Source organism: Panicum virgatum, chromosome 3K, assembly GCF_016808335.1.
Source record: "Panicum virgatum strain AP13 chromosome 3K, P.virgatum_v5, whole genome shotgun sequence".
Taxonomy (NCBI): Eukaryota; Viridiplantae; Streptophyta; class Magnoliopsida; order Poales; family Poaceae; genus Panicum; species Panicum virgatum.
Window position 1 is genome coordinate 45,997,376 of NC_053138.1, and position 12,441 is coordinate 46,009,816.

The following is a 12,441-nucleotide window of genomic DNA, read 5'->3' on the forward strand; positions in this document are numbered from 1 at the left end:
TCCGCCGCTGATGTCGTCGCCGTCGTCGGCGCTGCTGCCGTTGCTGGCTTCGTCGTCGCCGCTCCAGCCGCCCGCCGCCGCCATCACTATTTTCCTTGCTTTCCTCCTCGGAGGAGCCAAGGAACCGGAAGGCCCTTTCGGCCATCGGGTCCTCCTCAACAGAGGAGGAGTCGATTTCTTCTTCCGAGGAGGAGTTGGCTCCGTCCTAGGAGAAACAATCGTCGCTGTTCTCCTCCGGCTCTTCCTGGAACAGGAGTCGGAGGTCTTCGTCGTCGGTCTTGGGTTCATCGTCCTCGGAGACGACTTCGAAGTCGAACTCCTCTGCGTCCCAATGCAGAGGAGCGAGTGCCTCGTGCGCCGCTGTCGGATCATACTCTGGCGTCGGTTCCCGGCTCTCGGAGATGGGGTCGAGGGAAGAGGCAGAGGAACTCGAGGAAGAGGGGGAGAGAGGAGAGCCGATTGAGTTGGAGCCAGAGGAGGAGGAGATCGCCATGGCTACAGGAAGTTGGGGTTTTATGCGCTGTTGGCTGAGGGAGGAAGATGAATTTGTGGCGAAAGGAGTCGGTTCAGGGTGAGATTAAATAAGGAAAAAAATAGAAGATGAATCGGCACTTTCACATTCCACGAGGAGCCAATTGCAGAGATGTTGCGTCTTCCATGGTGGTTATAGTGCGTTTTAATGAGCATCAACGGGAAGATGAAGCGACGAAGTGGTTTTGGAATTATCATTGCCAAAACCAGGGGGGCATGTGTTATCGCCATAAATTAACAGGTTAATTAATGGGCAGCGAGTGAGTTGGGCTTAATGAAGAAATTAAAGGAGGCTTACGAATCGGCTCCTGCGTGAGCGTTTGGGCCATATGGGCCATGTATCTTTAGATTTAGTTCAGTTTGAGTTAGAGATAGAGTCCAATATGGACATGTTAGTTTAGATTGTTGTCCAAGTCTTCGGACTATAAATATGTACTCTATGACATTTGTCAGGGAAGAACGTCATCACGTTTTGCAAACAACAACTCTCGGCGCACCGCCACCCCTAATTCTAGGGTTTCGTCCAAGTAAGTGCCATGCTGCCCTGATCGCTTCTTGCGATCAGGGCAGCGTTGTTCTTGCTTTTACCTTGGTATTACTCGTACTGAAGCGTTTTTGATGGCGAGTAGTGCTAGTTATCCTGATTTTCGTAGCATGATTTTTAGTAGATTCATCGTGCTTTTGTTGCTTATCATCTACGAACATCATGTCATCTCTGCGCGATCATGTTTTAATCTTATACTAATTCTCGTTGCATGGAATTAGTCGCGTAGAGATGACACTCTGCTCCTTTTTTATCTAGTAGATCTAATCTGATATGGTTAGTTTTTATACTTAAGAATTGGCGTAATATCTGCTAGTTTAGGCCTTGCAAACGGGTTGGACGATCCGGTGACGTATTAGATGCTTTGCCTTGATCTTAATATGGATTGATCCGGGAATCGGCTTTCGCTTGTTCTTAGGCCTCTTTTCTGGTCAAGATTCGGTTATCTTTTACGCTCGTTAGGACTAACTACGTGTAGGATGTTCCGATCTAGCAGTGAAGCTTTTACCGTCGTGGATTAGATTAGCTAGATTTAATTGAAGCAGTTTTTGCAGTTATTTGCTTTATCCATTACCATCTGGATATGCAGATCCAATCTGACACCGGGACTCGATCGGCTCTTTAAACCCGATGCAAGAGTCGTCCCTGGGAGCCGACCACGGCTCGGACTAATGTTTACACGTGTCTATGCTTGTAGGCGAAAATTGAGACTGCTTGATCCCTTTGCCACATAGAGTAAGACGTGGAACAATTATGATACTTAATCTTATTGGATGTAATTAAATCCTCTACCATGTTTGTATAGATAGGTGCTTACCTATACTGGTTAATCAAACTAGAATCTGAATGCTAAAATTTGAAAGTAATGATCTACTCTTTGTTGCTTTTCAGCAAAAGAAATCCCAGAACCTTCAAAAGCTTTGCATGTCTAGTTAAAGGGCTGTTATATACCCTTAGACGGGTCAGTCTTGCTGAGTATTAGCATACTCAGTCTTGCCTATGACTTGTTTTCAGGAATGACTTGTGAGGAGTCAAACACTAGTATGACTTGGGCTAGTGTTTTACCTACTGGTTGGTCTATGGAATAGGAACCATCTTCGACCAACGATGATCTTGCTGAATGATGTCATGTTTGGGCTTATCATGACATCTACTCTACGACGGTTGTATATAGTCGTGTTTTACTTTCCGCTGCAGAACTTCTTTCTTATAGTCTGCTTTTCTGAAACTTCTCTAGTTTCCTTTGGAATAAAACTTGTAAAAGCTAGAGATTCGGCTTACTATCTTCAAAACTCTGATGTAAATTACACTTTTTATCTATGTGATGTAAAATATTGTGGAACTGTTGTATCTCTGACTTGCCTTCGTGTGGGATGTATACTTGTGTTACGATCCGATATCAAGTGGTTTCATTGGGATTTTACCCGACAGACCAATGATTATACTGGTTGAAGTGCGTTTAGATATTTAATGCACTCGAACTGGTATATTTCAAACTGGTTCTGCCACAGCTTATTCCTTAAAGCATTGGTTCTCTCTCTTGTATCATCCCCTTCTTTTTCTTTCTCTGTCTTTTTTTGAGACATGGCTACCTTTCTTTTTTTGGTCATGCTTCTTTGGCATGCCATCTTTTCTCTTTTTGGGGTAACCTTAATCTAACATCTTATTTCGGGGATGTTCTAAGAGAGAGTCTACCAAAGCATGGAGCTTTTTTTGGTGGATGATGGTGATGCTAATTCCCAATGTAGGAATGTCGCAAATGGATGGAGATGTGTGCATGCTTGTGATCGAGAAAGCACGAAAAGGTTCTCACTAGGGTCACAAAATTTGACAAAACTCAACAGAATGTCAAGCAACATATGTGTAAGGTTTTTCTCATGGTATGTGACACATGGCTCTGGTAGGACTTACTTATCACTAAGGAACTTGCCTTTTTGACTTTTCGAAAACAAAAAAAAAACTCTAGGTTTCAAGTATCACTAGAGCAAGATTGTACAACTTTATTTATCATATCTATACTCACAACAACTTAGACTCAGATCAAGCATATGCATCCCACAGAACTTTCCGATTCATTGGCAAAGCATTTACATAGCCAATAGACTTAAACTTAAGAGAACTTTATTGCCAAACTAGACACAACAGACAAGGTCGAACAAAGCAAAACTCATCCTTTTCAACTTTCATGAGAAGTTAAAACATTCTTACCGTGCATGAATGAAGAAAAATAAAGCAATAAATATTTATTTTGTTTCAAAAGTTTTTATCGAATTTATTCAAAAGCAAATAAAGGATACAATTGACTTAGGGGAGGGGACCTCCCCCAAGCTAGCATCCAATGATAAAGCAACTAGATCAAGAAGCATATATCCGATAACTCAGAACATACTTCGAGCAGATAGAGGTAACCATAGTCTAATTCTATTACAAATGACCGAATATTATAAGAGAGAACTAGAGATGAACCCATAACAGAATTCCCGAGCAACTCCGGAGACTCGATGACTCCTAAACTTCTCCTAAGCTCCACTAAGCCTATAGACTAAGCAAGAATGCTTGAGATGAGAGGTGAGTGTGGGGTGTGTGTGTGTGTGTGTGTGTGTGTGTGTGTCTGTGACTGTGTGTGTTTTCTAATCTCTACCCCCTTGTATTTATAGGAGGGAGCCACGAGTTGAGACTTGCAGAACCACCTTAAGCAACCAGTGCGGGGGCGACATGTGGCGAAGTTGAGGCGGTGGGGCCCACGGGCCTAGTCGGCCGACCTGGGGGGTCGGACGACAGCCCAGGGGCGCCAACCGCCCCCAGCTTCGTCCAGCAGGCTGTCATGTGCCTCCTCTTGTCCTAACTCTGGGGTATGGCCTTTCCTAAGCCGGTCTGGCGTGGTTCTTGGGCTACACTTGGTCCGTTTGAGCCTGAATTGGTCCTATGATATTTTCTGTGATTTCATGTCGGACCAAAGTGTGCTTGTAACCCGCATATTAGCTCAAAAACATATTTTGCATATTCTAGAAGGTGAAGTGTGGTTTAGGAATTTATTTGGATAAAGATGCCTGTAAAAAATGCAAACTCTCATGATTTTCTGATCAAGTTGACGCCTGAAAATGATCATTAGTGAGCATCAACAGGCGTGCAGCTGGTACCGATCCGGCACTCGGCGTGGAGTGTGCGGATCGCGCAGGGCGTGTGGCCGATGAAGCCAGCACGAGGTGCTTGCACGCCCCCTCCCACACATCAAGCGTGATGTGTCGCTGGGCGGCGGCCAAGGAGGAGGTTGCAGTGGAGTCGCGGGAGGAGGAGGTGGAGACAACACGACGTGTGTCGCGTCGGGAGGAGTTGCGACGCCAGGAGGCAGAGGAGGAGGCAGTATCACAGCGGCGCAGGGCGTGGCGTGCGGCTGCTGCGCGCATCACCGAGGCGCGGCACCAAGTGGACAACGCTATGGCAGCACTCCGCGTGGCGGAGCCAGCGGCTGCACGCAAGGAGGAGACGGCGCGCGCGGTTTGCCGGGCTCGGCAGCACACCGAGGCTTGGGAGGAGACAGCAGCTCGGATGGCTCGCGCGGTGCGCATGGCAACCACGGAGGCGGCGGCACGCGCAGCCAAGGATGAGCTCCTGGTCGCGGTGGTGGCGGCCCAGCAGCGTGCTGCAGCGGAGGCCGCGCGTGAGGCGCTGGAGGCTATGAAGGCAGAGGTTGCACACAGAGCCGAGATGGAGTGGCAGGCTGCGGCTGTGGTGGAGGCCACAGCAGCGGCAGAGGCCACGACAGCTGCCGCTGTCACTCTGCGGCTGGACGCGACCGAGGCGATCGACTCGGAGGCCAACGTGCAGATGGCGCTGCAGACCCCCGATGTGTGGGCGGTACTACAGGAGTCCGATGCACGAGTGGCGCTCATAAGGCTCGGCAAGCTCCCCGAGGACGACCGGAGCCTGGAGGTGGAGCGCGACCGTCAACAGCGGTTGGACCGCGCTGGCCGGCACCTGCAGTTGGACTACGACCACGACTCCGACCTTGACTTCGACTCTGGTCTCGACTCTGCATGCGTTCGCGAAGGCGAGCAGGCACTGCGCAAGGCGGTTGCTGCTCGGGATCGCAAAGCCGAGCACGGGGAAGACCGTACTCGGGACCACGGAGGATTTGGCCATGGTTTCGGCCGCATTGGACGCGGCGACCATGGCAAGCTCCGCGGCAGCAAGGCAAAGCTTGGACGACTGGTGAAGACCGGCATGCTCCACAAGGTCGAGGAGGCGTACCTTCACTCGCTCCCCATCCAGGAGCACCAGGTCTTGGAGACTCTAGTCACGAGGCTCACGGCGGCACACCATGAGTCGCTGGAAGAGCACAGCAAGTTGGAAGTCGATCAGCGGCGCCTGGAGGTGGATCGCGCTTGGCAGCGGCAGTTGGACTGCACTGACCGGCGTTTGGATCGCGACCGCAACTCCGACCTCGGCCCCGACTTCGACTCCAAGCCAAAGGCACAAACAAGATGCGCATGGAGTAGGGGCACGTTGAGCTTGGGCTCGCGTGGCCTGGACTATGTCAAGACCAAGTTCTGACTCGGCGCGCTCGGCATCCACTCCGGAGCCGACCCAGGGCCTCACCGCTTGGAGCGGCACCCTGGCCAACACCGCTCCCCTCTCGTCCAAGCCGTGTTCAAGGACTGCCCACAGGCAATGCGCTGTGGCCATTTTCGTGACGCGTCGCACGAGAAGGTCGAGCTGGCTCTGTTCCTGTTGGACGAGAACATCGAACTTCGCCTGGTGGCGGCAAAAGGGGGAGAGAAAGGATCAGAGTTCTCTCCTCCCACGACGACCACCACCGCTTACTTCCACTTCGACGACCCAATGCTGCGTCGTCGACTACATCCACCTTGAAGCATCCGGAGGAGTCGGCAGCTCTTCTACAGCGAGTCTGCCTACTCCAGCATCCGAGTCGCCATCGACCCTGCCGAGTTTCTTCACCAGCTCCAGCAGGTTCTCCACCAACGCCCACGACGACCACCGTGGAACTCGGACTACTATGTGAGACTTAGGGGGAGATTGTTAGATAAGTCTCACAATAGTGCATCCCTATATTTATCTATACTACTAGTTAGGGCTAGGTATAGCCCCCCCGGGTGATCTCGACCATCGATGAGATCACACAGAGGTTTTTCTAGCCCCCTGTGGCTGTTTAGGTGTCTTTTAAGTGTCTAGGAGCATATTCTATTCCGTAGAATATGCTGCCGTTGGAGTCTATATATATATGTAAACTGCCCTTTGGCCCAAATGGAGTTGAATGAAATCAGATCTAGTTGGGCTAACAAGCTCTGGCCATGTTCAGAGTGTTCTCATTTCTGAAGATTTTTATCTGAACTAATACCATTGTTTCAGGTAGAATACTTTCAGGCTTTAACATTCATCCACTTGGCCACGTGGCACGTTTCTTTTGTGCGAAACTGGGATTGATTTCAAGATTGACTGTTTTACAGGCCTCCTGCACGGAATTTTTTCCGTACTTCTGCGTGACAGCATATTGGAAATATTAAGGAGTTGCCTGACTGGTCGACGAACTCTGTTGTCTGATGATGCCAAGTCAGATACAGATCCCCAAAGTTGCTCGTTGTATTGAACTTTTCTTGCTGATAGTGTCCAGTTTTTTTGGGTATTATGGACATCCATTGTTGCAATAGTTTTCTTCAGGATCTAGATGGGACTGGTGCTCCGTATTACAGTTTCAGTTTCACTGCATTCTCAAATAGGCAACCTGAAAATTTGGAACTAGTGTTTCTTTACGTATATGCTTGCGGTAAAACGAACACATTTTTCTTGCTTTCTTTTGAGCTGATTTATATCTGAATCAATAAAGCACAAATAATGATCCACTATACTTTATGAGAAAACTTTTTACTGGTGTATACATAAAGAAAAACTCAGCACATATGAGGATGTCTTCTGATGAACATAAGTATACGCAGTCCAAGCTTGTAACTACACAGCAGCCAGCTTGTTCAAGACAGTAGATGCTTGGTCCGAAGATTCAGCAAGAACCTTAAGATATCGTGGAATTGGTGGCATAGTAACCTTCAGGAGGCCTTCCAACATCTGTACAACTGCTCCCATGGTCGGCCTAGAGGACTCGTCTTCCTGGACACACCAACCGGCAACCATGCAAGCCCTCTCGAGCTCCTCCAAGTTGACGTCTCTTCTCAGGTCAGCATCCAACAACGCCTGCACATTTCCTTCATGAATTTTCTCTGCAACTAATATTGGGAAGAACTTGTCCGTGCATCGGTCCCCACCATGCTCTATGTTTCTTTTGTGTGAGATGATCTCAAAGAGCATCATCCCGTAGCTGAACACATCAGCTTTCATGGTGATGGCCGTGCCGCTTATCCATTCAGGTGCCAGATACCCGATGGTTCCTCGCATCGTTGTCATGACCCTGCTGAAATCCCGACCTAGCAGCTTTGCCAGTCCGAAATCTGACACTTTAGGAACAAAGGATGTGTCCAACAATATATTCTCTGGCTTGATATCGCAATGGATGATGCAATCCCTGCATTTGTCGTGCAGGTAAGCTAACCCTTTGGCAATGCCAATGGCTATTTGGTATCTTGTGTTCCAAAGCAGTACATCATCAGAGCCAGTCTTGAACAGGCACCCATCCAGTGAACCATGTGGCATGTACTCGTAGACGAGCAGCCGATGCTCTCCCTCCGAGCAAAACCCAAGCAACTGAATCAGGTTTACATGATAAATTTTTGCAATTGTGCTCATCTCTGCCCGGAACTGCTTCTCGCCTTGACGAACACCTTCGAGCCTCTTGATTGCCACAGCAGTGCCATCCTGAAGGACTCCTTTGAACACAGAGCCGAAAGAACCTCCTCCTAGCTTATCAGAAAAGTTCTTGGTTATTAGTTGCAGGTCCCTGTACCTGAAAGCCATCAAGTTCATGTCGAGGTTATGTGAAGCCTTGATCCTTCTCCTTCTAAGAAGACACAAAACACCAATAAGGCATACACCCAATGCGAGTGCAGAGACTCCTATGGCTAAACCAATTTTTCGCCCTCTAACAGATTTGGTGTGCCGGATCTCAGAAGCAGGAAGCCGGATAAAGATATTTTCTCCTTTGTTGTCAGAATCTTGTTGCAGGTTCATCAAATCATTGTACCAAAGAGAGCAGGTGCCATTGTAAGAGTAGGCCAAGCAAGAACAGCTGTGAAGGCAGGCTGCCTCACAGTCACTTATTCTTGTAGCTTGCACGGCATGTGACCCATCAGGCAACCTTACATTGTTGGTAATGTAGAATCTATCCTTCTCATCTCTACTACTCATCAATGGTGAGCCTCCACCACTCAAGCGGCATGGCAACGGAACATTCCTGGTGCAGCCTCCAGTGTAGTTTCCTGAGCTCCACTCGGTTGGACTATGCGGGCTGAAGCCCCTAAGGCAGCTGCACATAGGGACATTGTCCACGGCGCACCAGCTGAAAGCCCCGCAAGCGGAGTAGACAGAGCACAGATCACTAGGCTCCACAAAGTATAACATCCAATCTTGCTTCTCCTCCAGCCATACCATCCCCTTTTGTTGACCGGATGGGTCAATCACGGTACGGAGTAAGATGTTGTCATCCTTGACCATGAGCACGAAGTACTCCTCCTTGTCGTTGTCCTCATATTCGAATGAGTATACCGAGTTTGGCCGCGACATCACCATCATCGACGGAGTGCCAGCAAATGCGCCTGTCTGGGGGTTGAACTTCCCAGGGGTGAAATACGGCTGAGAGTTGTTCCATATCAACAAGTATTGTGCCTCTATGTTTGGGTCCATCACGATTGAGAAGATTCCTGGAGATGGGTCTGTATGGTCTCTCCATGAGACTTTGCGGTCGCTCACACCTGTTAACTTGTTCCGTCTAAACTTCATGCCGGGAAGCCCGGTGTCGGTGGGGTGATCAAAGCTTTGCCATATCATATTTGAGGTATTGGATGCATATGCTAGAACTAGGTTGCCGGTATTTAGAAGCACTGCAACAATGGTGGCATTGGAGGCTCCAGCAGTGGTTGAGGTGTTGCTGGACCAGACTATGGATCTGGACTTGTTGAGAAGAACTAGGTTACCATCTGTCCAGATAGTTAACACTGACGAATCTGGGTTGGAGACCGCTGTCTCCCTGTTGGCTATCCACACCGGAGTCACTTTTTGCACCTTGTTATACCATATTGCAATGTACCATTTGTCTTGGGGTCCACCACCTATAATAAAAAATAATTTTCCATCACCGGATAAGACACAATTTACTTTAAATACATTACTACAAATATAGCTATCGCCATCGTTTTCATTACGGCTTTGGGCTGTCACATCGGTTCTACCCAAAAACTGACATCGATGGTATTGACATGGTTATTACCTCTAAGAACCAATGACTACCATCAGCACTATATAAGGCAACCAATTGTGATATTTAGCTCATCTATCGTCGGTTTAGTTATTGAACAGATACCCATAGTAAACCATCTACTCTATTATATATGCAGCCGATGGGGACACTAAGTATGCCATGGGTCCTTATCTATAAATGATGCATGATAATTAACTTGGTCCCCCACTACATAAACTCTCTATAGGGACCCCGATCCCGACATTTAGCAATTAATATAGTAATAAGTTGTACTGTCTACTATTTTTTTCTTCGAATACACAGGAGAGCTGCATATCATTGTATATATTTTTGTACTGTCTACTATATAATTTAGTAATGAGTAAATTTCACCGGCGGTCCTCGAACTTGTTCCACGTTCTCATCCCGGTCCCGATACTTGCAAAATGCGCATTCAACACCCTAAACTTGCTCTATTGTATCACTGCCGGTCCAAACGGCCTCCCCGAGTCGAGCACCTCTCTCGCCCATCCCCTCCCTTCTGACGCCGGCCATCCTCGATCCACGCACCCATAAAGCTCGTGCCCCTGCCTCCTCGGGTCCCTGCTGCCGCTCGTCCGCATGCCTACGCTCTACTGCCGCCTGCTCCTTTTTGCGCAGTGCCGCCGCCGCAAAAGCCCACCGGAGCTGCAGGGAGCCCGCCGCCGTCGTTTCCTCCTCGACGGCTCAATCCACCACCACCACGAGCTTCCCCATGTCGAGGTGAACTGATTCCACCGCTCCCCGTCACTCGTCGGCCACCGAAGTACTGCCGCCTCGCTTGGAATCGAGACGCCGGCACGCCGCCGCCACTGGTCCCGCTCTTCAGCTGAATTCCGGCCACCTCCGCACCACATCCTCACCAAGTTGTCGGCCATGGTGGGGTTGTTCTCCTCGGAGTTGAGATACCCGTGGATGATGGGTTGCCTGCTCCTGTGCGGCTTCCTTTGCTATCCTTGCGTGCTCTAGGCGTCCTCGGCGGCATGGACCCCGCATGGTGCGACCCTCGCTGGGGCTACGCCTACGGCTACGGCGTCGGGTCGGCGGCGCAGGTGTCGTCGGTGAGGCGGCAACCGCAGCATCAGCTGCGACAGGACGCGGCGGCCGGGGCGACCGCCTGCGAGGCCTGCGATGACCGGCCGCACCATCAGATGGTGTTGCTGCAGGAGCTCAAGAAACAGCTGCTGGGCGACGATGACTACGCTGAGGCAGAGGCGGAGGGGAGCGCGTGCGGCTCCATGGTCACAACCTCAGCGTGGGGAAACACGATGCAGGAGCTCAAATCCATCACCGCTGCATCGCTGCCGTCTCTTCCCATGGCGAGCGCGACGAGCAACAACAACTCAGTGCCCATATCAAGGTCGCCGGCAAACTCTGTCTCGTCGTCCACAGCATCCGCCATAGCCGACGGCGACCGCGCTACGGCCGCTGCTCACCTCGTGGTCATGAAGATGGCCGCGAACCCGCCCGGCGACGCGGAGCAGAGGCTGGTGGCCGCTGTGCACCTGCTCCTGCCATGCTTGCGCTGTGGCCGAGCTGAGGCCGCCAGCACCTTCTCCCCGAGCCCGAGCGCGGAGTCATTGTCCGGGAGCACGAGGACGGCATAGTGGGAAGAGGCGTCGGAGACGAGGACGGCAGCGCGCGAGGAGACGAAGCGGGCTAGGCGCCGCGGGGCATGGTGAGACCACCAGCATCGCGCTGCAGCTGGCACTCCCGGAGTTCGTGTAGGAGGCACAGGAACACGGTGACGCGAAGTCGGCAAGGAAGTCGCTCCAATTGAGCTGCTGCCCGTGGTTCGCAGCCGGCGATGCGGGTGCGCAAGCGTCTGCGTCCACGCGCGCGATGACGGCCTGCTGCTGCTGCTACAGGGGCGGCTGCTGCAGAATGCCGGCGGCCACCGTGAATTAGCGAGCGGACACGCACAGGGGCCGTTTGGACCGGCAGTGATACAATACAATAGAGCAAGTTTAGGGTGCTGAATGCGCGTTTTGCAAGTACCGGGACCGGGATGAGAACATGGAACAAGTTCAAGACCGCCGGTGAAATTTACTCTTTAGTAATTGTGATAGCTCGCTCTAGAACATGAATAATAGTTATGTACCACTATAATTAGCAGCATGGATTGTATAATATATGCTTGTCACTTTTCCTCTTCTTAACGAGATAATATGTACTCCCTCCAACTCATAATATTATTTGACGTTTGTTAGTTCATTAACGTCAAATAAATTGACTTGGAGGTAGTACATGCATGGGAAATAATTTTCGTGATTTAAGGGATCATTACACCTTTGATCAAACAACAGAGAAAACAAAACCAGAACAGCATGACATATCGGAACGAAAGAAAAACGACAATATCCATTGGCATATGTTCAAGTCGGATGGGTGAAGAAGTTAATTACTTGGTTGGTAAAATCCCAGAGCGAACTTGCCGCCCTGGGAGACCAGCTTCTGTTGCCCGGAGAGCGGCTGCGTTGCTGTAATCACATCAGTAGCTTCTGCATGAGATCCTTGTAAAGACAGAACCAATACGACTAACATGTAGAGTAGTGCACCCGGACCAAGAGCGCTAATGGTGGTTTCCATGGATGCCGCAGATAATGGATGAGAGAGAGAGAGAGAGAGATATTCCAAGCAATTTGATGAGATAAACACTGTGGCCGGGTGTGAGCCCTTTTTATGAGCTGTGCTATACGGCCGCCGAGCGAGGAGGCGAGAACACATGTTGGAGACTCTTGGCCATTTCTAGAATCTATCATCAAGTCTAGTCTAGCACGATGTTGATGGAAGTTAGGCCACAACAAACTCCAGCAGGAGCGACGACGTCGACGGGAGTGAATCGGTCATGAAACGGAATTGACAAATTCTGCCCAGGTACATACGGCGGCGCCGCCGGCTCTTAGTGACCGGTGGTGGGCATGCATTCTGCTAATGAGAATTATTGTCTCCACGGATTCAAGCA

The 12,441-nt window shown here is 50.1% G+C and overlaps 1 protein-coding gene across 1 annotated transcript; it reads right to left on the minus strand.

Annotated features, from left to right (window-relative positions):
* Nucleotides 1–6,769: 6,769 nt before the first annotated feature.
* LOC120699348 (G-type lectin S-receptor-like serine/threonine-protein kinase At2g19130) lies at nucleotides 6,770–12,162 on the minus strand. The gene is made up of 2 exons (XM_039983315.1): nucleotides 11,882–12,162; nucleotides 6,770–9,309 (listed from the first exon to the last, which is right to left on the minus strand). The coding sequence occupies exons 1-2, from the start codon at nucleotides 12,063–12,065 to the stop codon at nucleotides 7,043–7,045; spliced, it is 2,451 nt and encodes an 816-aa protein (XP_039839249.1). The 5' UTR covers nucleotides 12,066–12,162; the 3' UTR covers nucleotides 6,770–7,042.
* Between the last annotated feature and the right edge of the window lie 279 nt (nucleotides 12,163–12,441).

Coding starts and splice junctions, on each gene's coding strand:
- LOC120699348 (XM_039983315.1), bottom strand. CDS start 12,065: ATGGAAACCACCATTAGCGCTCTTGGTCCGGGTGCACTACTCTACATG. Junction 9,310..11,881: donor TCTGGGATTTTACCAACCAA/GTAATTAACTTC, acceptor TTTTTATTATAG/GTGGTGGACCCCAAGACAAA.